General features: G+C 36.9%; 2 protein-coding genes across 8 annotated transcripts in view; one reads left to right on the top strand and one right to left on the bottom strand.

The window, feature by feature from the left end:
* Window positions 1-435: 435 nt before the first annotated feature.
* Window positions 436-25902, bottom strand: TSPAN19 (tetraspanin 19). 4 transcript variants are annotated; one of them, XM_032346859.1, is made up of 10 exons: window positions 25695-25886; window positions 19295-19421; window positions 17513-17605; window positions 17360-17429; window positions 14503-14627; window positions 10699-10773; window positions 6206-6316; window positions 3858-4001; window positions 2459-2542; window positions 444-1205 (listed from the first exon to the last, which is right to left on the bottom strand). In XM_032346859.1, the coding sequence occupies exons 3-10, from the start codon at window positions 17576-17578 to the stop codon at window positions 1137-1139; spliced, it is 744 nt and encodes a 247-aa protein (XP_032202750.1). In that variant the 5' UTR covers window positions 17579-17605; window positions 19295-19421; window positions 25695-25886; the 3' UTR covers window positions 444-1136. The 4 variants fall into 4 exon arrangements, with proteins under 4 accessions (XP_032202752.1, XP_032202751.1, XP_032202750.1 ...); XM_032346858.1 differs by lacking the exon at window positions 19295-19421 and having other exon boundaries at window positions 445-1205; window positions 25695-25885; XM_032346861.1 differs by lacking the exons at window positions 3858-4001; window positions 19295-19421 and having other exon boundaries at window positions 436-1205; window positions 25695-25902.
* The window catches only part of LRRIQ1 (leucine rich repeats and IQ motif containing 1), a 219311-nt gene continuing 217736 nt past the window's right edge, over window positions 25801-27375 (top strand). For all 4 annotated transcript variants that reach the window (XM_032346855.1, XM_032346857.1, XM_032346852.1 and 1 more), the window contains exon 1: window positions 25801-25891. The gene's annotated coding sequence lies outside the window, so the exon portion shown is untranslated. The remainder of the gene's footprint in view (window positions 25892-27375) is intronic.

Here is a 27375-nt window from a genome sequence, read left to right as displayed (position 1 = left end):
TACTGGAATTAAAATGAAAAAAAATTATAAAATAATAAAGTGTAAAAAATCCCCAATTAATCTTTCTTAAAGAAATGAAGGCATGTGTGTTTACAGGATGCTTTAGAGAAAATGGTTATTCTATTTTCTCTTGCACTGACTTTTAAAAAGTTCATAGGTCTCTGAAATCTGCAGTGTACTGAACAGATGGATGAAAGACATATGATTGAATTAGTAAGTTACAGTGAGCCTTCTATAGGAGTGAAAGCAATGCAGATCTTCGGTTAATTTATCCTTTCTTCGTCAAGGTCAAGGCAGTCCTTTTGCTATAAGGAACAATAATATGATTGCCTCATATTTACATAGCACTTCTTATTTGTCAAAGGATTTTTTTTTTCTGTTCTCACAAAATCATTTTTAAGAAAATAGAACAGGTAGGTTATTTTTCTGTCCTTCAGAGAATTGTGTATGCATGCACTGAACAAAATTTAAAAAAAAAAAGAGAAAATGAGGAGCAAGTTGGGTATGGGAATTCAGTGATCATTTAAGACACTTTCATTACAGTTCAAAATTCAGTGTGATTTTAATATTTTATTACTGCCATTGACATACACCCAAGTCTGTAAAATTTTATTATCTACTTTGAAGCATTAAACAGCAGACAGAAATAAATGATTAATTCAGTACAGAGGTCAGTGTCATGGTTTTCAATCTTTCTTTTAAATCTCCCACAGATCAGTGTTGTTTTGTTAAAATTTGGAAATGTAAGGTGTGCGTCATAATTTCTTACTTAATTAATGTTTTCTGAACGTAATGTATTTTTTTCCTACAAAAGAAACTTGAAATATGGTGATACTTCATCACATTTTGAATTCAGTATATATGATGATATCCTCTAAATTCAGAAAACTCAAGGTAAAGTTCTGAACTGCAGAATTTGATATTTTGAAAAACAAAATTAATAATAATTTCACAGAGTCATTTATTATAATATTCAATAATTCTATGTTACATGTAACCAATGACTTGAATAAGTCCTAAACTTAAGTAATATAATTCGAAACTGTTGTGGTGGGTGCAGGGCGCGGAGTAAAAGAACATGATGTGATTATTTTGAGAATTAGCTGGTTTCTTCTGGGCAAATTAAAATCCAAAGATCACACTCCTGAATATATTCTATTCTTGATGTGTCTGAAGAAAGAAATAGTTAATAAGATTTGCAAAACCTGGAAGAAAAGGAAGTGATAGGAGATCAAAATGTAATCAATAAGCATGATTTGCAAAGCTAACACTTAGAATCACCTAAATGCATGCTGTATAGGGAAAGGGGATCAAAGAGGGTGGGGAAATTTTGGAGTAAGGTACATATGGTTGCAAATAAGAAGTCTGCAAAGTGAGTCTTCTACAGCAACCCTGCTGCCACCAAGTTCATTTATGGAGGGACTAAGTAATAGTTCAGTTTTAATTACATGGGCTCTCATTGGGCTAGATATCTCAAATTGCTGATCTGGTTCTTGTTTGTCATCTCTCTATGTCCTCAGTCCTACAAAATTGCTTCTTTTTGTGATAGGGTCATTAAAGATGGTGTGCAAAGGGTAGATGATAAAATGGACCACAGGTACCATCTCCCATTCAGTCTTGTCTTAAATACTGCAGCATGAACACAATAGAAAATACACATTTCAAAAAAACGGTATTCTTGCTTAAAAGAGTGTCTTAATCACCATTCTGAGACTCTAACCGTTACCAGTTGAAGAGAATTTATGGAACCTTAGGTCAAGGCCTTTGTGGCTCAACATAAAATTAAATGCTGTATCCTGTTCTGACCAAAACATGTGCTATATATTCTTTGCAATGTTACAGTCTACACTGTAATAATGTATTCACTCTCACAGTTTCTTCAAATTCACAGCCTTTCCCTGCTTTTATTGGTCTTCACAGAGCCTGGAGAAGGAGGTTCTGCTTCTGAATCTGGATCCTGCAGCTGGCACCCTGCAGGTCACAGAATATGTCTGTTTTGCTTCCCGCTGTATCTCTAACAGCTAGCACAGTACCTGACATAGTAGATGTTCTCCCCCTTCCAAATTGAATGAATGAATGAATGAATGAGTGTATGAGTGAATAGTAGATCTATTAATATCAAACAAACATCGGTCTAGATTTCCAGTTTGCCAACATGAAGACTGTCTGGCATGGGCTCTTGCTGCTGAGATATGAAGTATTTTTTTTTATCTCACAAAGCAATGAAATTACAACCTTCCTGGATGACCATTTGTTAACTGATCATCCCTCTTGGTTGATAAGGGGATATCACTTCCAGTTAGGATGTGTATCTCTCCTGGATGTGCATAGTCTCAAGATCCTGACTCCTAGTGTATTAATTTGTCTGATTAGGACTCCAGTTGGTTGTTCTGTAGTTTGTAATGTATGGTTTCTACTTAATATTTTTTTGCCTTTAAACATATGAAGAAAAGCTTACCTCTGAAGCCAAAAGTCCAAAGTTAATTCCGATTAATGTTAAAGCATTACCACTATACCATGTGTTGATCTTATTTTCACAACCCTAAGGAAAAAAAATTATTTGGATTGACTTGGAGATGGAAATGGTCTTATATATAATTCTATTACAAAGAAGAAGAAACATAGAGATAATAATTTACCAAAGTCTAAAAAGCAAGTAAATATGTAACTGGAGACCAGACTTTTTAGCCCAGAGAACTTCATATGATAGCACGACATCTCAGTTACTACTTTTAAAGTTGCTAAGATGTCATGTACTTAAACTCAGAAAATCTTTTAAAAGATTTTATCTCTAAGTACTCTCTACACCCAGTGTGGGACTTGAACATATAACCTTGAGATCAAGGGTTGCACACTCCACTGAATGAGCCTGCCAGGTACCCTGAAATCAGAAATTTATTAAGTCTAGAGAGTGATTTAATTTTCTGAAGATTACTGTAATTCGGCAAGGTATATACTTCAACCTAAAATGATTATTTCTAAAACAGGAAAAGCTTTTTATTTATTTATTTATTTTTAAAATGTATTTTATTATTTTTAAAAAGAGTTTATTTATTTATTTGACAGAGACAGACGGTGAGAGAGGGAATACAAACAGGGGAGGTGGGAGAGGGAGAAGCAGGCTTCCCACCAAGTAGGCGGATGTGGGGCTCGATCCCAGGACCCTGGGATCATGACCTGAGCTGAAGACAACCGCTTAATGACTGAGCCACCCAGGCGTCCCAGGAAAAGCTTTTTAAAACAACATAAGGCTCTATTTATCTATGAATGAATTATGTAATTGAAAAATAAATCTTACAGTTAGAATAACATCAGCATACAAACTATATAAAATATTAGAAGGATGAAAATCTTATTTATCAGTAACCTCTAACTGTAAGTAGCAGATGAACCCCTACTCTTGCTTCTGCTACATTTACCTGACCACTGCTTGTGTCATTGCTGGGCTCCCCTCCCTTCAGTTTTTGCCAACCCTCATACCTCTTTGCTTCTGGTACTGCAACTCCCTTACCAACCCTGTACACCGGAGATTTACCAAAAGTGCCTCCTCTCTTTGCAGGGATTTGAGAACATGGATTAGAGAGAAAGGATGATGGTATCCTAAGTTCTAGGAGCACTTACAGGGCATAATTCCAGAAAGTTTAATTAATTTATTAATTATTAATTTATTTCTTATATACCTGAAATAATTATTCATCTAATTATGAGTTTAGTTTCATAAAGTAACTGGAGAACCTAATGACTGTGAATAAAATTGATTTTATATAAAACTTTGCTCAGAATTCTAAATTGACTTGGAAAAAAAAAAAAAAACAATAAAGAAGGCACTGTAAACACTTGGAGAGCCTTATCCTTACCTCTAGGTAAGTTGAATTCAGTGGCTCATCACAAAACCACTTTCTTAATGTAGAATTTGTGCAAGAACATGGCACCTGTTCTGGAGTTTCTTTATTTTTATTCTTTATCCAATCTGTGTAATTGTACTGGCCACAACACTGCAACTAGAAAAAAAAATCTATGAATTTTACTATAAAGTATTCAGAATGCAGTTAATTATGATTCCCAGGCACAATAAAGTAGTTTTTGTGAAGAAGATGTATTCTTCTCCATTGGAATGTAGTGAATTACAAATATAAGCATAGTTTTGTTGGTTTAATCCATACTTTGTTGCTACTGTTGTTGATGCTAACCAGAACTAAAGACCTTTAAATATAAGTGGGCTATGTTTGCATAAAATTGTTAGGTCTGAACTTAGCATAAAGGAACCCAGGATGGAAGGTGAACCTGCCTTACTGAAGCTCCAAATTATGCCTGGACCAGAATACAGAAGAGGAAATCGTTGTAGCCATAGCTCCCTTCCCATTGTAGCAGTTCTCCTTCTATTTATCCCCAAAATGCTGCCATATGTATGTAATATACATAGATTCAGGGTTCTTTTTATTCTCTTAGGATTAATGTAAGATATTAACTTTCAGTTTTGTATTGTGTGAAAGTGACCACAGAGAACCAAAAAGGATGATAAAGCAAACAGCCATAGAAATGATAAGATATTTAAGAAATATCTCATTTCTGGGACGCCTGGGTGGCTCAGTCGATTAAAAAATATCTCATTTCCAATCCTATAAAGTTGAATTGGAAGGATGTGAAAGAATCAGCTTATGTATTTGTCACCAAGAATAAGAGACAAAGTTGGAGTGAATATTTCATTGTTTTCTAACCTTGTTATTGAAAGTTATGACATCAGTCCTGCCTATGTCACAATAGGCACCAACAATCTTGGAAATGAATGACTAAAATAATGCTTTAGAGTTTGGGTATTGAAAATGAGCTTGATCGAATCTGTATGTACTATCTCAACTACACTCATGACAGGAACCATAAGTTTAATTCTCATTAATAATAGTGATGTCAGGGGTGCCTGGGTGGCTCAGAGGGTTGAGCCTCTGCCTTAGGCTTGGATCGTGGTCTCAGGGTCTTGGGATCAAGCCCCGCGTCGGACTCTCTGCTTGGCGGGGAGCCTGCTTCCTCCTCTCTCTCTGCTGCCTCTCTGCCTGCTTGTGGTCTCTGTCAAATAAATAAATAAAATCTTAAAAAAAAATAATAGTGATGTCATACAGAGAACTGTTTTCCTGTTTATCAGTTTATGTTCACAGGAGGGTTTGATTCTCTGCCATCAGTCCTAATGCAATCCAAAAAGGCAATACACGTACATGTACACATATATATCGGGGGGGGGGGACCAAGATGAGTAAAAGCATTTATAATTATATTTCAATTCTCCTAAAAATGCCACGCTGTTAATATATACAGTGTGGGGGCACCTAGTATAGTAGTCAACAGTACAACATCTAAGACTACATTTTTTGGGAATTAAATCTTGGCTCTTCCACTTAATTAGCTGTGTGGCCCTGGGTATATTACTATCTATAAAATGAGGATAATAGTTCTTACTTAATTGGGTTGGACGGATTAGATGAGTTGATACATGCAAAACACTTACAAAAAGGTCTGGGACTTTGTCAATGCTTGCTATTTTCTTTATCAAGCATTTATGGTCTTCCAGCTGCTGATTTATTCCTGTAAACCATCTGGGAGACAATATCCATTCCTGTACCCTGCCTAGATATATTTGAACTGTGAAATAATCCCAATAATGTTAGCTAACAAGTATTAGTTACTTATTATATTCCAGATCCAAGGTTCCCTATAAATTCTATATATGACTTCATTGATTCCTGCCAACCAGAGGCAAGGATTATTCTGTCAATTTTACTAACACGAAACTCAAAATTAATAGGTTTACTTGTCCAGGGTCAAAAAGCTATGTGGCAAACCTGGCATTCTGGCTCAAATGTTAACCAACATGCTTCCTTGCAGCTGGCAACGACTGTCCTGGGACTTCTGTCTCACAGGTGCCGCAGGGCAGACTACCCCACTTGGCAGAAGACCACCAACTCTTCTACAGGCGAAACCAGGTTAAAATGCACATCAGTTAACCAAGAATAGGAGATATAAGTTACAAAAAGAAGGATAAAACTCAAGATTTGTAAGTGGGAACAGTGTTATTAAGCCAGTTCTGGGGAAAAGAAATACAAAAACCTCTCGCTTCTCTGTCCCTATGTCCTGCCCTTACCTTCCTCCATTGACACTACGGTGATCATGTTTGACATTCATTTTTTTTAGTTTTATGTTCATTTTTTCTTACTGTTTTCTGTAGAGAATTCAGAATAATCCATTTGGGTATATCTTCAGGCATATCTTTAGATCCATACTCAATAATGATTAAGTCAATTTTATCATGCAATACTTGGTGAACCTGTTGAAAATTGAACAAAAGTCAAAATATGAAGTTATATGATATTTTTCTTTTTCTGACTGACTTATTTTGCTTAGCATAACACTCTCTAGCTCTATCCATATTGTTGCAAATGGCAGGATTTCATTCTTTTTATGGCTGAGTAATATTCCATTGTATATATAATCACTAATTCTATGCCTGAAATTATAAACTAACTGGAATTTAAATAAAAACCTGGAAAGAAAAAAGGTTAAAATCTGAAAGAAACTTTCTTTATGGTTCCTAATAAGAGAGTATTCTAGTCAGTTTGCTGTTTTCTGCTTATTCCTAAGCGTTTTCTTTTTCTTCTTTATTCTCTTTTTTAACAATGTCATGTGAGTGTGGAGGCATTTGGTTTTTTGCATTGTGATCTATGAGAGGAATATATGAGATTTATTTTATGATTAGGGAGTAAGGTATGTGCCATTCTTCTGAGTGTTGAAGGATTCTGCCTTTCTTCTTGTGCCCTCAGAAAAAAATTGTGAAAGACCTTAAAATGACCCAAAAGAATTGCTGAGTATTTTTCCAGTGGAATAGGCTTTCCTTTTTTTTTTTTTAATAAATTTAATTTTATTTATTTGAGAGAGAGACAGAGTGAGAGAGCATGAGAGGGGAGGTCAGAGGGAGAAGCAGACTCCCTATGGAGCTGGCAGCCTGATGTAGGACTCGATCCCAATACTCTGGGATCATGACCTGAGCCGAAGGCAGTCGCCCAACCAACTGAGCCACCCAGGTGCCCTAGGAATAGGCTTTCTTTAGCATAACTTCAGGGTCTTCCTATGGGGGGATCTGTACCTTTCTCAGTTTTTAACTTTCTTTACAACTTTTATAAGTCGTAGTAAGCTATTGTTAGACAATTGATTCTTTGTCAGAGAAATACAAATGAATTTTTCCTGGTGGCATGTAACTGGTATCGCCCCTCAACCATGTTTTGTATATATTAAGATATGATCTTTATAACTGTCTTCTCTTTGGACTCTCCCTCAAACTGGTTTTTACTTCTTACCTGTTCCCACATTAATCCAGATGTTAAATAAAATCATTGACTTGTGCCTACTGTATATTTATTCAAGAATTATGTTTTTTTTTAATTTTTAATTTTTTATAAACACATATTTTTATCCCCAGGGGTACAGGTCTGTGAATCGCCAGGTTTACACACTTCACAGTGCTCACCAAAGCACATACCCTCCCCAATGTCCATAACCTCAACCCCCTTCTCCCAACCCCCCTCCCCCCAGCAACCCTCAATTTGTTTTGTGAGATTAAGAGTCACTTATGAGAGCGTATCATGCTTAGCGAAATAAGTCAAGCAGAGAAAGACAACTATCACATGATCTCCCTGATATGAGGAAGTGGTGATGCAACATGGGGGCTTAAGGGGGTAGTAGAAGAATTATGTTTTTTAATTGAAAAAATTATCCTTTCAAAATACTATGACAAAAAAATCAGATTTGAAGGTTTGGGGGGAACTACTATTTCAAAATCTATGTATTGTAGAAGTAAATTTTAATAGTAACTTACTTAAATATTTAAAAGGTTATATGACTTTCGTAGCTAAGATAAAAGGTAGAAAGCAGAGATAGTATTTCTGTTTTGTGCAACAAGGAGATAGATAGAGAATTTAGATATTTGCTTTGTTTACATGAATAATGATGAGGAGCTGAGACTTTTAAATATGGTTCATTTGAATTCTAGTCTAATGATTTCCCATTGTATTATGCTGTCTTTGAGTAATGAAAATAAAATTACTGGTGGGAGTACCACAACAATTAAACCATGTGTACAAGATCTCTAAGTTATTTATTGAACTTATTTTCTAAGTTTATTTTTTAAAGGTTTTATTTATTTATTTGAGAGAGAAAGAGTGAAAGAGAGAGCATGAGAAGGGGGAGGCTCAGAGGGAGAAGCAGACTCTCTGCTGAGCAGGGAGCCTGATGTGAGACTAGATCTTGAGACTCCAGGATCATGACCTGAACCGAAGGCAGTCACTTAACCAACTGAGCCACCCAGGCACCCAAGTTTTATTTAGAATAGAAAATATTTTTCCATTTTATATTGTTGTGAGGAAGGAGCAGACTTAAGCCCTTATTTACCCTCTAAAGCATTATTTGGGAGATCCAGAGTGTATATAAATCACATCTTAGTACATAAGAGTATCACATATGATCTCTGTGACTACTATATAAATAAAACTCCCTCACCCATACTTATTTTGACAAACATCCATGGAAGCCCTACTGTACCTTCAACACTGTTGGGTGTTGTAAGTGGCATAAAAGATTTAGAGGCTTCTAAGAGCTTAATCTAATATTAATATAGAAGAAAAATCAATGTAAATAAAGCTGTTAGCTCTAGACTCAGTTAATAAGTGTTTGAATCCAGGCACTATCATCTGGCCATGATGTATTTTAGCAAGTATTTCTCCTCTCAAAGCCTCAGTCTCCTGTTCTAGAAAGTAGGACTAACAGTGCATCTCTAGGGGTTGTTGTGAGGATCAAAACTATATTGCCTATAAAGTGGTTATCCCAATTTCTGGCACATGGTAATTATTCTCAAATGGCCTTTCTGATTTTTTTTTTAGTCTTTTTTTTTCCTTTAAAGATTTTATTTATTCATTTGACAGACAGAGATCACAAGTAGGCAGAGAGGCAGACAGAGAGAGAGGGTGGGGGAGGAAGCAGGTCCCCACCAAGCAGAGAGCCCGATGCGGGTCCCTGGACCCTGAGACCATGACCTGGGCCAAAGGCAGAGGCTTTAACCCACTGAGCCACCCAGGCACCACGGCCTTTCTGATTCTTAAGTAGAGATGTGTATGTGAATAATAGCTAAGTGACTATGGACAACGTTGATGAATTAAATTTATGTGCAAAGGATTCCGAAGTGTTATATTTAAGTTGTATCACCAGATCCCAAAGTGAGAGGCTGATCAGCTAGGACAGCTTTACAGAACTCACATGCTGCATACACACACACACACTCTCACACACATGAGAAGAAATTTTAGTACTAAGTGTTAGGTCATTAGCAAGAAGTCCTGGGTGGTTAGATATCCAGGATAGACAGCAAGCACAGGAGAGCAAATGAAGCTGGAGGGCAATGGTGTTATGTACGGAAGATTTTTTGAGGGTTTGGTCATTGTTTAGAATTCTACATCAGAGAGAATTTGAAGGCTAGGAAGCACAGGAATGAGTCAGGGGCTTCTTTGGAAATTAATTAAGGAAAGGAAGAGAGTCCTTAAGTAGCTACTCTGTAACAGAAACTTTTTAAGTTGTCAGTTGATGGTCACTCTATATGGGAAGTGGGAATGAAGCATATATACAGATGAAGACATAGGCTCATAAAAATATATTATATGTTTATAAAAAAATAAAAATTAAAAATTAAAAAAAAAAAAAGACATAGGCTCAGGGCTGTGAAGTAGCTTGTTGAGCACTCGCCATCTGCAGATCTGTATGACTTTAAGTCCGTGTTCTTTCCCTGCAGGACAATCTCCCAGAACACAAATATAGACCATGATTGCCCTGAAACCATGAAATGTCTTTAAAAATTACAAGTCATCATTGACCTTAATAGGTAAGTGTTGTTTCCAAAAGTTTTTTTTTTTTCCAGATAATTTATTATATGTTTTTATGTTAATTTGATACATGTAAATCTTATTGTGATTAATCATATCACTCATGACCCACACCTGTGCAAAATACATGAATTATTCAGTTCATATTTATTTATTTACTTATTTGTTATTTTAAAGATTTTTTAAAAAAATTAATTGAGTGGATGGGTAGGGAGGGGCAGAGGGAGAGGATCTTCAAGCAGAGTCTCTGCTCAGCAGGAAGCCTGATACAGGGCTTCATCTCACAACCCATGATCACGACCTGAGCTGAAACCAAGAGTTGGATATTTAATGAACTGAGCCACCTAGGTGCTTCCAGTTTATCTAATTTAAGTAAAGTCACTAAATTTCAAATTTGTACAAATCTAAAGGTATTTCTTGATAAAAAATAGAGTATTGTCAGTCTATATAGAAAAACAGAATTGGGTCAGTCATGGCAGCCACAATTGAGTGGGAGCCAATTTTGGATTTCCTGCACTCAGTACCACCCCTTCTTCCCCCATATTCTTTGTTATTTATATTTTTCTCAATCTTCTGCTGAGTTGAAGATAAATTTTCCTAGCCCCCTTTCAGATATGACCCCTGGCCCTTTCCTTAGAGAATTGTATAGTACTTCCAATGAATCTGCCGTCCACCCCTCCGCAAAGCCACTTACCTTTCACTCTTAATATAGGCTCATAGCTCTCAATAATTTAAGATATCTAATTTTCTTTAGATTTCAAATCAAAAGATGATCTTTCCATACCTCCTTTTTCTTTATGAAGATGAATGTTGAAAGCACAACCTGAACACCAAAGGCCCACATTAACAGTGCTGTGTACTGAAACAAAAGAAAAACAGAGTGGCAAGTGTGCTTCTAATATGTGTCTTAGATGCTTCAGGGATGGCAAAACACATGTCTAGGAAATACACAGTCTTAAAATACACTCAGGTATTGATGGTCCCCTGCTTTCAAATACATGAGTGAAGTTATTCAAAGAAAAAGGCAAAGAATAAAATTCACTGAGCATTTGGATAAGAATTAAGAGAGAAGTGATAGTGTTCAGTGAGCACTCTATAGACCACTTGGTCTAACAAAGTTGTTGATGATTTTTTTCATTCAAATCCAAAACTGTCATAGCAGGGAACTCACTTATCTGGACCTTCCCTTAACATCCAGTCCGCTAACACTAAAAATCTCACTGAATTGAGACTTACTACACAAACCCATCAGGTGCAAAGTAACAATAACAACAACCCCCCAGAAAATAACAAAAGCATCTGCTAGAGTAAAATTAAGTCTGTATATACATTTAAACTGTTCCTTTGAAAACTGAAAATACTTCTACCCAAGTTAAGTGAAATTATTTCCACACTTATGTAACTATATTTTTTAAACTTATGGTCACTACAATCTTCTTCATGATAGGAGCACATAGTAGCACATATTGTCTAGAATTTATAATGATTTTTTAAAATTAGTAGTATGAATATTTAACTAACTAAAATATAAGAATGACTTACTGTTAGTATTCTTAATTTCACGTATTTTAAACATTACTACTTTAAAACAGTTAACTAAAATTTGTTGGTTGATATAAATAATACTTCCTATTTCCAGAGACAAACATTTCAGAGACAAAAATATGATCTTTAGATCTGTTTAGAAGTTCAGATTTTTTAATACTTCTATATATGTTATTTTTTAATCTTCACTAAAATAAAATTGTTAAGAGGCAGGAAAAATTGTGTAAAACAATAAAAGAATATTACTGGGTTTCTTTTTACTGGCAAGCTGGTTGTAGTCTAATGAACATTCCCAGGTTTCTGATCCTGTGGGGGTGTGCAATATTACCTTTGATGAACCTACTGTTCAATTCTGTATACAATTAACTTACAGAATTCTGATAGTAATACAAAAGTTCCCTGTCTATAGCAATGCAAAATGATTCCTATTCATGGAAAGGCAAATGAATATACTCTATAGCGAATATAAATCTCTAATTCTCCTTCAACCAGTTTTTACTTCTTACTGGTTCCCTTACTGATTATTTTTTTTAATTTCTTATTTTTTATAAACATATATTTTTATCCCCAGGGGTACAGGTCTGTGAATCGCCAGGTTTACACACTTCACAGCACTCACCAAAGCACATACCCTCCCCAATGTCCATAACCCCACCCCCTTCTCCCAACCCCCTCCCTCCAGCAACCCTGTTTGTTTTGTGAGATTAAGAGTCACTTATGGTTTGTCTCCCTCCCAATCCCCTTACTGATGATTTAAATCAAGTCTCTGACACATGTTCATGTGGCTTATTTTTAAGGCATGATTTTTACCTTTGAAGATTCCCTTTTAACAGTATTAGATGTTTATCGTAATAAGAAAAATTCAGTGTATTTATGTGTTATTAGTACTTAGAGAGTACAGTGAGATACTGCCCAAGAACTTTTAAAAAAGGGAAGTAGAACTGTCCCAAAGCGGCGCCTGGGTGGCTCCGTCAGTTAAGTGTCTGCCTTTCGCTCAGGTCATGTTTTCAGGGTCCTGAATGGAGCCCTGTATGGGGCTCCCTGCTTGGTGGGGAGACTGATCTCACTCTTCTTCTGGCTCCCTCCCCCAAGTCATGCTCTCTCTCTCTCAAGAAAAGAAAATCCTAAAAACAAAACAAAACCCCAAACAGAGCCAAAAACAAAGTTTAGACTGTAAAACTAGTATCTATTCAATTGGAGTAGGCGTGTGCAAAGTCACCATTAAGCCAAAGTATAGTACTTAGGCCTATAAAATTTGACCATAACCTGACTGTGTGAATTAAAATGGTTAAAGGAAAAATGTATCCATCAGAAAAGTATTGGTAAATTCAGAGGAGAAGAGCAAAAATGGCCTAATGGCCAAATGTAGCAGTGCCCTTACTTGGGGCATCGAGAGAAGAGTGTGGTGTCTTGGCTCCTGGACCTAGTCTTATGTACATTCCTTATGATGAGGTCTGTCAGACTTCTCAGTCACAGCCCATTAATACTTGAATCCCATAAGGGAGAAACTTAGAAGAGGTCTGTTTTTCTCCCTCTGGTTTCCCCTTTCCTTACTGACCCTGTCTCACACTAGTATCAAGCTCTGTGCTTTCTTTGCCTAAATGGAAATTTATGGCAAGGAGCAAACCAAAACTTTCTTGTAGGTCATTTCTGTCCTGGTCTCCAGATCCAAAATTAGAAGCCCAATGAGAAAATTGTGCTCAGTATCCTGGAAGAAGAGAAAGGTGGGATTTGAGAAGAGAGAGTGAAGTCTCTTTTTAGACGAAAAAGAGTCTGAGACTGATCATGGAGGCTTATTCATTGTCAGAACAACAGAGTCTCTCACTGGGCTTCCTGGAGTTCCCCAGGTGAGTGGTCAGACCACAGAGGGAAAAGGAAGTATAGTTTCCAGCTTTGCCCAAAAAGCCTCTGCTGGGGGAATATTCAAATTAGAAGAGCTATCAATTATTGGGAAATAACTAATCCTGTGTCAGGCGTTAGTCCTTTAATTGCTCTGTCACTGGGAGGGTGAATGTTTCAGGGGAAGCATACTGTGGAGAAGAAGCTGAGGTCATGGCTCTCTACCAGTCTTTTGCAGAAGGTTTCACTTCTGTACTGTACGGTAAACTATAGGGTATTCTGGATGATATACTGTAAACTGCATGAAGAGCTGCTCTGCCTTTGCCACCCTAGGCCATTCCAACAGCAGAATGAGTAGACTGGAAAGCATCCTGCGAGCTGGGAAAGTGAGAGTTTTCATGGTAACCAGTGAAGACTGATAACCAATGCCACAGTGACCGACTACCCAGACTTTCAGTGCTGCATAAAAGCGAAGTCTTCCCTCATTCTTCTTGGTAAGAGACACAATGTCTGCAGTTGAATTTCATTTTGTTGGACAAGAGAGTGCCTGCGAATAAAAACTGATTTGATTAAAATAAAATGTTAAAAAGCTATGTTTCATCTGAGTGTATGAATTGTGACCCATACCTGCCACACGTATGGTAAATGGCTCATGTTCATGTCTATATTCCTAATTATAGTTTATCTCTTCACATTATATGGTTAGGGAGACATAGTGTGCTAGCCAGATGCCAGAGTCTGGCCTCTCAGCAGTTTTATTTCTCTTTGTTAAATAATAAATTGTGATCTCAGTTAGAAGTTAGCTTCCCACATGGCATTCCCACAGGGAGAAAACATGCTGAGTACAGAACATGTTTTCTTTTCCTTGCTGGGTCCCATTGCTTGTTGGCCTTAATAGTTTATTTGGATTTTAGTCTTCAGATTCTTAATTTTGGTTAATTGTAGTTTATCTTAGGAGATGGATTCCTATTGACTCTGTTAAAAAGTAATATCTAAGTGTTAAGTGCAGAAGTCCAGATCCGATCCATGAAGAGTTCTCTGAGAACATTCTACCTAGAAGCTTCTCGAAAGGGAGTGCTTCATTTACCTTATTCCCTGTGCTGCAGTGTTACGGTGATGTAAATCATTATTTCTCATTTGTGAGACACAGACACTCAAAATCGAAGATACAAATTAGTTCAGGTTATTAAAATGAAATACATACCAGAAGTAGGAGCCATCTGATTTCATTGTGAATTCCCAAATAACCCAAGAGACAAAGAAGAACAATAGCAGATCCAGTTCCCATCAAAATTTGAAAAATATATACTATCAAGTGGTTATTTTCATCTGTGGAAACCGAAAAATAAATTATTATCAAGTAATGTTGTATTCTATTTAATAATATATGTAGTAACCCAAGATTTCCCCAAGCAGTTTCTGCCAAACCTGTAGGATTCTCCATCTCTTTTTTTTAAACTTCTTTCTAGCACCCTCTTACTTAGTCTTGGCAACAATTTTTCTTCCATTAATGATATAATAGAAAATTTCTTCAATCTCAAAAGATCTCCTTCTCTTTGCCTTATCTTCGTTGTCTTCTATGAAAGCAGAAATTTTTTCCTGGGGTGAACTCTTCTATGTTTAATGAACATCTAAATGTTTATGAAATTATTCATAAAAATTTGGGGGGCATCTACACATATGTGGGTTAAGTTTTTCTTACATGGAAGTCTGAGTTCATTGGTAATATGACCCCATTAAAACTATATTTTATTCTCTCTCCATCTATATTGGGCTCTCTCTGCTAGAGACTATATATATATTTATATAGTCAACAGACTGTTAAATGTTTCATGTTATGACACAGACTGTAGAACACTAAGTGCCTAACAAATATTTGTTAAAAAAAAAAAAAGAAGAAGAAGAAGAAGAAAAAATAAATTAAATATGCCCCAGGTTTTATGGGAGAACAGTTGTTGGAACCAGCCTGTTCTGGCTCATAAACGCCAACTGTTCAATTTTCACAAAATTCATCAGCCAACTCCGTTCATGTTGGCACTGTGAAATCAGCCATCATGGCATTATATCTTTAAACCACAGAAATCAGTAAATACCATAAATCAAGACTTTCTATTCCAGAGCCAGTTGTTAAACGTGTACCAGCACACCCCTGGGTACAGGAGCCCCTAAGCCAGTAGAGGGAGGAGACTGGGGAGTGTAGTTAGGTAAGATTCCTGGTGAAGGCAACACTGTGCTTGGGTTTCAAGTGAGAACTGGAAGGATCTTGGTTGGAATGACAGAGGCCTTCTGGGACACAGAACCGCACAGTATGTGTTGGAAATTCAGCTTTGCTGGCCCTTAGGGTTGGAAGCAGATGAAACTGGGAAGGTTTGCTGGGGCCAAATTATGCACACTTTTAGGCTCTTATCGGTCTTCATCACTGGAATTAAGCTCCATGAGGACAAAAATCTATCTTGTCCTTTGCTCATGGAATTGTGCCTAACATGTAGAATAGGCTCTGTAAGTATTAGTCCTATGAATAAAAAATAGCAGTGGGGAACCAGAAAAAAGCTTTCATGTTATATGGGTAGATTTTCATCTTAAATTATTTTGGTGGCATTTGGAAGATGGCTGAGAATGGAGATCAGAGCACAAGGCTATTGGACATTATTATCGTGGCAAAGGGAAGGAAGATAGGGATTGCAGGTGGCCTGGTGTTACTACAAATGGAGAGGTGAAGGCTGAATCATTTTTAAGAAGAGGTAAGTTCACTGGAAGTTGCAGATAAAAGAGAGGGGAGGAACCAACCAGTGTCTTGCCACAAACTGCTTATTTTCATTTCCATTATCTTAAAATCTTAGCTGAGATGTTGCTAAATGTTTAAATACATAATTAAAAAAAAAGAAACAGAAATTAAAGGATAAGTCTCTGACTGTTTAGGGTCCCCCCCCCCACATTCAAGTACATTAAGGTGATTTAAGGTTAAGGTTAAGGTGAATTAAGGTTAAAGCTAATGACAATTATCTTTCAATTCCATAATGGAGGGAAAGAAAAGAAAATGACTTTTGCTCTACCTTAACTACTACATTATTAAAGTAGATACTGTATGGGAACACTAAAGAAGTGGAAACTATCATTGCCATTCTTCTGGGTAAGGAAAGGAAGACAGAAAGGCTGTCGTAAGATCTCCACACACCCATGTACTCTGAGCAAACCAGGTGTGCACTTGGATATCATGAATACTTTGCCATAAGTAAAGCATATGAACAGAAGAGAATAAAGGTACCAGGCACTTAGGTGTAGGTGAAGTTTAACTAAATTATTCAATATTTTATAACACTCTATTACCTATTAAGTCTTTTTATTTAGTTTTTGTTTTCCTACAAATGTATTTTTTTCTTACTTGAAGTCCACAAAGGAATGTTTGTTCTACAGTACGCATGCTTTTTATGATAACAGTGTTGTATAATAGAACTTACTGACGAGTGGAAAGAATCTAAATCTGCACGGCCTAATAAGATAGCCAATGCCCAATAGCCACATAGGACTATTTAATGCATTTAATGATAACAGTGTTGTCTAATAGAACTCACTGACGAGTGGAAAGAATCTAAATCTGCACGGCCTAATAAGATAGCCAATACCCAATAGCCACAGAGGACTACCGAGCACTTGAAATATGGCTTCCTTTCCAACCACCAAGGATAAGCGTACGAAAATAACACTGTTAAACTTCAGTCCATAGTGACCGCATCATACCACAAAATTGTAAAATTAAGGGTTTCTAAACTCAGTTAAACACATTCCACTATTGCATTTATATTTGAATAACATTATATTTTATTTGTAATGTGATGGTGTGAGTAATTGAGTTTTAAAAGAAATGATTTAACTTGAGCACTAGGTTGGTCTCCACATTCTTTTCTTTCAGAGTGTATTAGAACAATCCATAATCTTCCATTCTTGGATAATGCTTAATGGATTTTGGAGAAATAGTGCCACCTGCTGAATAAATCATGTGTGCAATTATTTAAAAGGGAATGTCTGGCTTCACTGAGAGCAAAAGAAAAATAGATACATACCCAAAGCTGTGAAAATATTTCTATCTAGTAAGAGCCATGTACCAAATCCCATGAGTAAAAGTCCAAGAACCTACAGAAAAGAGAGTCAGTGCTTATATTTGCCAATAAAAATGCATTACATTTTCTTTATGAAATAATTATAAAGACTCTTACCAAGAAAGCTCCGTTAATGAGATTAAGAAAGTATTTAAAAATTAACGTTTTGTTTTTTCTTAACATTCTTTTTCTCCCCGGATATTGGTGTTCCTGAAAAGATAACCACGACTTTTACTATAAATAGTCAACACGTTAACAACTTTAAATAATCCTGCCTGCTCATGTCATTTATTTGCACATTTTTCTTCTGATACCAGTTGTCAGTATAACATTCCCCTCCATCCTCCCGAATATAATGACATGTTAAAGATATCTTGAGACTGGGCTTGTCTTCTCTATCTGCACTAGGCAGTTGAGACCAAGAAGGCGTTTGAATAACATGCCAATAGCCACTTTCCTAAACTTCTTTTAATTTTCAGAAAGTAAAATATTTTATTCTGTTTCTAGTCTTAACATACCTTGTTCTCTTTGCTGGAAAGCTTTCCTTCACCTCTGCCTGTCCCTCCTCTTTCCCAGACTAATATTGATTCCTCACTGAGGTCTCACCTTGGAAGCCTTTGCCTAACCTCAATTTGCTGCCTCCTCTATTTTCCCTTTACTTGTCTCTTCTTCCCATGTAGACTCTGAGGTCTATTAGTGTACAGAGTAGGCCTTATAAAAATTATAATCCCAAAGTGTAGGGCACAGTAGCTACTCACTAGATATTTGTTGAATTAATAAATGAGTAGGTGAATCAGATTATTTAATTAGGGAGTGATTTGGCATACAATGGAAGGGAACAAACCAACTTAAGGTTGTGTTAATTAAGCAGTATATAATTTAGTTTCCTAAAACTTTTATGGGAAAATCAACACTTAGATCATTGGTGTTTGGTGCTTTATTAGATATGAAAGTTTTAAATTTTCTTGGGCATGTTTCTGGGTTTTCTCTTTTCCTTCATTGTTTCAGTTCAGGCTAGTACCATATTTTACAAAGTATTATAGTTTATAGTGTTTTATTTTTTTAAGGTTTTATTTATTTATTTGTCAGAGAGAGAAGAGAGCATAAGCAGCAGGCAGAGGGAGAAGCAGGCTCCCCACTGAGCAAGAAGTCTGATTCAGGACTTGATCCCAGGACTCTGGGATCATGACCTGAGCAGAAGGCAGATGCCTGACTGACTTAGCTATCCAGGTGTCCCATAGTTTATAGTGTTTTAATCATGCAGTGCTTAATTGACATGATGAAAGCAGATTTAATAAGATTAATTTGAAGCCCTTTGTCTCTAGTTGGGAAGACCTCTTTTTGTTGAACTGAAGTACACCCTGGAAAGTGAAGAAATAAGAGATGTCTAGGTTAGAATCTGTGCACTTCCCCTCCCTAGTCTGACCCAAAGCCAAATTCCTCCCCTGAAACACCATGGTTCTCCTTCCCAGCTGAAGGAGTCTCTCCAGGCTTTGTCTTCCACCCTTTGCCTTGAAGTCCCCTACTGCCATTTGGTTTCTCCAGTTTCCGTATCCAGCCTTATTCTTAGATTCTTCTAGTGTCTGGCCTGTTTGGATAGAACAAGACTGTCTGATTTTTATTTCGATTTCTCCCTAAGATACGGTAGATATATAATTTTGGCTTCAAATCTATTTACTTCAGCCTATAAGAAAGTTGTGACCCTCTCCTATTGCCAAAACAAGTTCTCAGGGCCAAAGTCCTGGGCCTCCATGAAGGAGAATGAGAAAGTAGAGTAATGAACAAGAACACCGCAGGAACTCTGGTGAAGTACTGAGAGGCATAGACTTGACTGTTGATTTGGTAATAATTAGCATGTTAGAATCAGGGCTAACATGCTTTATTAAAGGAGCCACCTACAAAAATAAATTGAAGCCTATTTCTCTTTCAGTCCAAGGTGGCTCTCTTCTAGGAGATCATCTTAGGGTCTTGGGGCTTGCTTCCGCCTATTCCATGTCTGGCTCCCAAATTTCCTCAGGGCGTCATCCTGTATAGTCAGCAGAAAGGAAAGGAGTTTGAGTAAACCCGGGGAAGCATCTTTTAAGCAAGTGAGGTGAAAGTTGCCCACTTCTCTTCTGCTCATATTCCATCCACACATACTAAGTCACATGGCAGGTCTCAGCCGGGGATGGAATCAATTATGTGCCCAAGATGAAGGAAAGAAGTGAAGTAGGGTGAGAAGAGCCAAACAAATGCCCAACAGTTAAGAAAGTGCATTGTAAGAGATAGAGGAGAAAAAGAGGGCTCGGATATAGTTTCAATATGCCTTATTATGGAAAAGAAAGAAGTAAAGATAACCAGAAGGATTCCTGTAGGATGGAAAAATTAAAGAAAGAAAGTGATAATAGAAAAATTTAGAAAATTGAAAAAAACATATATTTCATGTTTATTTTTTATTTTTAAAAATATTTTATTTATTTATTCGTGAGAAAGAGAGAGAGAGAGAGAGAACAAGTAGGAGGAGCAGCAAGCAGAGGGAAAAGCACTGAGCAAGGAGCCCAGTGTGGGACTTGATCACATGACCCTGGGATCAGGACCTGAGCTGAAGGCAGATGCTTAACTGACCCAGGTGTCACTCATATATTTCATGTTTAATAAATGAGTTTGAGGGCTCCTGGGTGGCTCAGTGGGTTAAGCTTCTGCCTTTGGCTCGGGTCCTGATCCCAGGGTCCTGGGATCAAGTCCCACATCAGGCTCTCTGCTCATCAGGGAGCCTGCTTCCCCTCTTCTCTCTCTGCCTGCCTCTCTGCCTACTTGTGATCTCATTCTCTCTGTGAAATAAATAAATAAAATCTTTAAAAAAAACGAGTTTGAGTTTGTAGAAGATACCTTTGTGGTTAAGCACTAGAAATGGAGTGCAAGTAAATAGATAGCATAAGTTGTGCAGATTTGGGAATTATCCACAAGGAGCTAATGTCATGGAAAAGAATAGAAGAGAGGGGAAGAGGGGACTGACTGCAGATAAAAGTGAGCAGATGCTTGATAGTAAAGAATGACATAATTAGGAATTTGAATTTTTTAATGCAGACTCTTACAAAATGAGAATGTAATCAAAGCATGATCTCATGGAAATCAGTAGAGAAATAATTTTCTAAAATAGTGTTGCATGATATAGAGGTCAAAAAGGGTAAGAATACAATACTCTTAAATTCAGCCAACTTGGTAAGAAAGTTGTTCATGGCAACTTCAAAACAGCAGTGTTTTAATTCATTTGAGCTGCTATACCAAAATACCACAGACTAGGATGCTGATAAACAACAGAAATGGGGAGCCTGGGTGGCTCAGTCAGTTAAGCATCTGGTCATGATCCCAGGGTCCTGGGATCGAGCCCCACATCTGACTTCCTGCTGAGTGGGGAGCCTGCTTCTCCCTCTCTCTCTGCCTGCCACTCCCCCTGTTTGTTCTTATGCTCTTGCTATCTCTGTCAAATAAATAAATAAAATCTTGAGAAAACAATAACAACAACAGAAATTTGTTTCTCATAGTTCTGGAGGCTAGAAGTCTGAAATCAGGGCACCAGCATTCATGGGTGAGAACCCTCTTCCAGGTTTCAAACTTTTTCTTGTATCTTCCTGTGATGAAATGGGCTAAGGAGCTCCGTCGGTCTCATTTATGAGCACTAATCCCATTCAAGAAGGATCCCCCCAATGACCTAATCACCCCCTAAAAGTCCCATCTTCTAATGCCATCTCATTGGATATAAGGATTCCAACATGTGAATTTTGAGGTAATACAAACATTCAGATCAGAGGAAGCAGTTCAGGTTAAAGAGTTAGAACACAACAAACAGGGTGTCTAAGCAACAAGTCAAGGAAGTGCATACTCATATTTGCACAGAACGAGAAGAGGAGACGGTCATGTGCTCATCTTTCCAGTCACAAGCACCACATACTGGAAACAACGTCAATGAAAATACAGAGGTGCTAACACAAAGATACACAATAAGTTAGTGCAGTTCCTATGTAAATATTTGTAGTGTGGAAGAACTATATTTTGTTTTGGTTTGTTTTTGTCACTGTTTTTGCTATAGATAAAGAATTTGTTTTTAACTTAATCAGATAAGGTCCTGGTGTGGCATTTTTTTTTTTGATCATCCCTGATTAGATAATTAATGGTCCAATAACAAAGATATTTTTAGTAGTATAAGTGATATAGAAAAGAACAATTTATAATAATTCACCTATTCACAGGTGTCATTTTTCACTAGTTAAATAATAGCCTAATTACTTTTTGTTATTGTTTTGTAAATTCCTTCTCACTGCCGGGAGATGGGAGCACAGAAATGAATAAATAACCTGTCAAGGAGTCAAATATTAAAACATGTGGTCCACTCTGAATTATGTGTTGAGGGTGTAGGGAAAGGGAGTAAAGGGAATTGGGAAATTTCAGAGAGAAAACAAAGTTGAGATGTTCCTTGATGTTTGATTAAGAAGGTCCTAGTGAGACAAAAATGAAGATTTCATGTGAGATGGAATACTGTGCTCACAAGCTTTATAGGGAAGGGCATGGAGGCGTGGGTCAGGATGGCAAGAGATGAAAAATAAGGCTAGATAAATAGACTCAGTAAAGATTTTGAAAGATCAGACATGCTTTGCTAAGAATTTGCTTTTATTCTTCTGCAGGTAGTAGAGAACCACATTTCTGCCATCAGAGTGGAAGTCAAATTAGAAAAGACACCTAAGAGAGGCAGCTACTTTACAAAGCTAATGTATTAGTTCGTAACAAATGATGTCATCTAAACTACAAGACAGTTATGGGGATAACCAGGACATGAGAGATATAGTAGGAAGTCGAATTGCCAGTGATGGGTTGTTAGAAAGAAACCAGAATAAAACTTGAACTCAGGTCTATAGAGCTTAACTACTTGGGCTATTACAATTATGGCATATTCTACAATATGTCATTTACATTGGTTGTCTTGACTATCAAAGTTTTGCAAATTAGCTACTCTTGTGATATTATCCCCAGTATTACCAATGACAAAAGAGATTAAGGAAGGTAAAATAATGCTCTTGAGTTCAACTAGTTAACATGTGGCAGGGCTGAGATTCAAATCCATAGATATAAACCTCTCTCTTGCTACTCTTCCCAAGTCTCCAGTGTCATCAACTGTAAATGCAGAGTAGAAGAACACACACCTCAAAGGGATACTGTGAAAATAAAACGAGATTATGTTGGAACACACTTAGTCCAGTACCTGGCTAAATGTTACCTATTAATCCTGTGATAGTATAGTAATTGTACATAAAGGAGGAGCACAAGAGGTTGGGAAATGGGAATGGGAACTGTAGCCAAGTGATGGACATAAGTTGGTCATTGGCAGCTGCAGAGATCACAAAGAGGATTAGAGAAGGACCTTGAGAGTTTGCAACAGTCTTTAAAGGGAGAGAGAGAAGCAGAAGTCTTAAGAATCCAGCACCGTAGGTCACATATTAAAAATATTAATAATATAATAATATTATTATTATTATTACCCAACAGTCATCCTCAAGAAAATAAAACAAACATCTGTTAGGCAGCTATTTGAGTTTCACAGTGATATTCTGGGATCTTTAAATTATCACTGCCATATAAAAAATAAGACAACTGTTGAACAATGTTTTTAAATTAAAGTCATCTCACCACCTAACTAACATTTTCAAAGAAATCTTATTCTTGTCAGATGTCAGAGGAACGAACAGTTATCTTTCCTCCTTTCACGTCCTCAATAAATATTATGTGCTCTCTAAGAGAAGTATCTTGTGTTAGGTCAACAGGTTATAAACTAACCAGACCTGCAGATAATTTTCAAAATAATATCAAAATTTACTCTCTCTATAGCATGGAGGACATGGGGACTTAGAGTGGAGAAGGGAGTTGGGGGAAATTGGAAGGGGAGGTGAACCATGAGAGACTATGGACTCTGAAAAACAATCTGAGACTTTTGAAGGGACGGGGGGTGGGAGGTTGGGGTACCAGGTGGTGGGTATTATAGAGGGCACGGATTGCATGGAGCACGGGGTGTGGTGCAAAAATAATGAATACTGTTATGCTGGAAATAAAAAAATAAAAAAATAAATAAATAAAAGAAAAAAAAATCAAAATTTAATGAAAATAGGGGCACCTGGGTGGTTCAGTTGGTTCAGTGTCTGCCTTCAGCTCATGTCATGATCTTGGGGTGCTGGGATGGAGTTCTGCATTAGGCTCCCTGCTCTTCTGGGAGCCTGCTTCTCCCTATTCTTCTGCCTTCCTCTCTCTCTCTCCTTTTGCCTCTCATGAATAAATAAAGAAAATCTTTTAAAAAATTTAATGAAAAGAAAACTGCTTATTAAAAAGTAAAAAAAAAAAACCTACTCAGGTTAAAATGTTATGGACAAACTGATACACTCAATTTTAAGCTATAATATTTAGGAATTTTCAACTAAGTAAACTTATGCTAAATGCTGCATAGTTAAACAATAGTTTCAAGTTAAATTGATTTATAATCTGTAACTATATGAGATATTTGTAGTATTTTGTTCCTTATATAGTAATATTAATTAGTGATAGCTATGTTATGACTAATTGGTAGAATTATCAGTTTTTCTCCACAGTAAAAAATAACAATATAAGAGATGTAGTACCATGCACCATAAACTATCTTCAGAACTTTCAATATATTTTTTTTTGCTATCAATTCATTTGACAAGGTAAGATTTAAGAAAAAAAAAAGCAATTTAGACTTCATCTTCAAAAAAGCTGATTATTGATTTAGCTAATTTAAAATTATTTCTGGAGAGCGCCTGGATGGCTCAGTCTGTTAAGCATCTGCTTTTGGCTCAAGTCAGGATCCCAGGGTCCAGGAATCAAGTCCCACATTGGGCTCCCTGCTCAGGGGGGAGTTTGCTTCTCTCTCTCCCTCTGCCCCTCCTCCCTGCTCCTACTCTCAGTCTCTCTCGAATAAATGAATAAAATCTCTAAAAAAAATTAGTCATGGAAATTAATTGATTACTAATGGATTTGATATTCTGTAGGAAAAGCCTGAATTGTTTCATAATCTCACGCAGACTTGGCGGTGGGGGGATGCATCACACCACCCTGAGATCATGACCTGAGCCAAAACCAAAAGTGGGACCCTTAACAGACTGAGCCATCCAGGTGCCCCTAACCTGAGTATTTTAAATTAAGAATTTGAATAGTTCGTAAATTTGCAACAAAACTAAACAAAAAAAAAAAAAAAGAAGAAGAAGAAGAAGAAGAAAAAAAAAAGAAAAAGAAAAAAAAATAACACTTGAGCATGGACTTTGATAATGAAAATATTCTAAATTTTAATTAGATTTGAAACCAGAACTAGTTGGTTTTTGAAAATCATTGTCTTTGAGTGAGGTACTAACATGTGTTTCTTTTAATATCAAAGGTCTACCTATTTCTCACTCTATATTATCAGTTCTTATGTTGATGTGATATTAATTATTACCAGGAAATAGTCTGTTTTCTTTCAAAGGCTCAAAGGAAATGTTTGCTTTTAGTGTACTGTGTGTCAGATATCTTTTACAATTAAGCTTAGCCACTTCCTCTTGGAATTTAATACTTTGCAAACTTAAAAAAATTGAACAGAAATATCTATTATTAACTAACATAAATCTCACATTTTGTACACTATGATATTTGCCCCACAGTAAAAGGAACTTAGATGAATTTTTTTTAAAGATTTAATTATTTGAAGGAGAGAGAGCACAAGCAGGCAGAGGGAGAGGGAGAAGCAGGCTCCCAGATAAGCAGGGAGCCCCAGGTGGGGCTTGATCCCAGGACCCTGTGATCATGACCTCAGCTGAAGACAGAGGCTGCCACTCAGGCGCCCCAACTTTGATGAATTTTTAAGTTAAAATTAAACAGCATGATATATACTTAAGCCTCAAATTTTATGTTAAAACAGTGGGAGTCACTGTCAATACTTTAGAATAAACCATATTTCACCCCACACCCTTGGAAGCTTTTTGATGGGCATTGAGTGATAATTGATTTATTTGTCTTTTTAAAAATAAATTGCTGTCATGGAAAGCAATTTATTGGCTTCTCTTCCATATTTCAGGCCCCACAAATCACTATTCAAGATTAAGATTTGGTGGAATGAACAGTTTATACGTGGGCAACTGGACATTCACTAGTTGCAAGTAATAAATACAGATAGATCAAAAACAATTTAAAGGTCAGGCTACCTTTACTTGGGTAACTGGAGCAAAATGTCGGTTTTTTTTTTTTATTAAATACTTTCCTAAAGTATTTAAATATTAAAATCTACCTGGTAAAAAACGTTCCTCATTCAGCTCCTGAGGTACCGCGTTCGGGCCAGTTTCGAGTGGAGATAGTTTGTCCTACTGGGGCACCGGTAAGAAAAGACCCGTCCATCTTCCTTGGGATTGGCTGTTGTCGTGGTTACGCTTTGTTTGGAGGCTCTGGGCGCTGTCTTCCAACCAAGCCTCGGGATGTAGACGCCTGGTGGGTGAGCCGGGGCTCCTCAAGCCTGGGGGGTGGTGGCGCGGGAGGCGAGACCGGGCTAAGGGAGCGCAGACCGAGCCAGACCCCTCTCTGCCAAGGCCGGGCTTTAGGCAAACGGTGTGGGGACCGCGGGCTGAGGGGGTGGCTGTTGAAGTCCGCGGAGTCCTAGACTCCTTTAGATTTTGGAGGTTTTGTAGCTCACCCAAAACTTAGAGAGCCCCCCTTAGGATCTAGGGAGCTTTCGATAATTGGTTTTCCCCCCTCTCTACATGAAAGTTCCTTTCACCCCTCCCTCCCTGCACTCCCCTCCTTTATTTCCTTTTGAAGTGATTTATAGTTACCTTTTAAAATAGATTTCCTTCCGTTTATTTATAATTGAAAAACTACAGTTGAGAGGAGCGTTCTTTAAGATTTCCCACTTTGGGCAGCTTTAGCCAACTCCAGGTGATTTATGATCAATTTGAAGAAGTTTACTGTAAACCATTTACGTTGGGATACATCTAGGGCTGCATTGTCCTATCCTGTGCCCAAACCACTAGGTGGCCGCTGAGGACTTGAAATACCGCTAGTCCAAATGGGAACGTATTGTAGGTGTAAAATACACATCGCATCGAAGAATTACTAGGCAAAACAAAGATATAAGCTTTTTACGTTGATCTTAATAATAAATTATTTTTATTTTGACTGCATGTTTAAATAATAGTTTGGATATAATGAGTTAAATAAAATATATTACTAAAACTAATTTCACCTGTTATTCTTTACTTTAAAAAAATTGCTAACTGGCAAATTTAAAATCACATATGTGCTTAGATATGTAATTGTACTGGGCTGATCTAGAGAGCCAGTTGGTGAGCAGAGAGGGACACAAAGGAAAGGACTCTTAACTTTGCTCTCTACATAAAGTTTTGTGTACCTGTGCATTCTGCTTTATAGCTACATTTTTTAAAAATGTAATTTTCCTACCTAGCAAATCTTTTGCATTGCACTTTAAATAAGTTTGATAACAGGATAGTATTTTATACTGCTTTGGCTTATGGTTTTGTTTTCCTTTGAAGGAGGAAGCTGATGGGTAAAATTAAACTAGCTTTTAGAATTCATGGTTTAAAAAATCACTCAACTTAAAGGTCTGAAATGAAAATTAAAAAGATCCCCAATTCTCCCAGAAAATTTCTGTGTTTCAAAAAACTGTGTATGTGTGGATACTTACTCTGCATATTTTTCTACCATGTGTCTTTTTTCAATTATTTCTTCTTTGCTACCTTTCCACAGCACAGTAAATATACCCATTTTTAAAAGGACTTATATAGTATTCCATTCTATGAATCCATTAATCTATTTAACTTTTCTTAGTATTTATTATTTTTTAAATCTTTTATTGAGATAATTGTAGATTAAAATGTAGTTTTAAGAAATAATGTGGAAATAGCCCTTGTACACTCTCCAGTATCTCCCAATGGTAACACTTTTATTGGTACACTTTG

The sequence above is a fragment of the Mustela erminea genome, chromosome 6 (assembly GCF_009829155.1).
Source record: "Mustela erminea isolate mMusErm1 chromosome 6, mMusErm1.Pri, whole genome shotgun sequence".
NCBI classification, from domain to species: Eukaryota; Metazoa; Chordata; class Mammalia; order Carnivora; family Mustelidae; genus Mustela; species Mustela erminea.
This window is presented reverse-complemented; position numbering and strand designations above follow the sequence as displayed.

Excerpts from the sequence above, each read along its gene's own strand:
- TSPAN19 (XM_032346858.1), bottom strand. The coding sequence starts at position 25,715 with ATGAGGAACGTTTTTTACCAG. Across the intron at positions 17,430-17,512 it reads TCATTAACGGAGCTTTCTTG|GTTCTTGGACTTTTACTCAT; the intron begins GTAAGAGTCTTT and ends TCTTTTCTGTAG. Across the intron at positions 1,206-2,458 it reads TTGGACTTTTGGCTTCAGAG|GTTTTGCAAATCTTATTAAC; the intron begins GTAAGCTTTTCT and ends CTTTTCTTCCAG.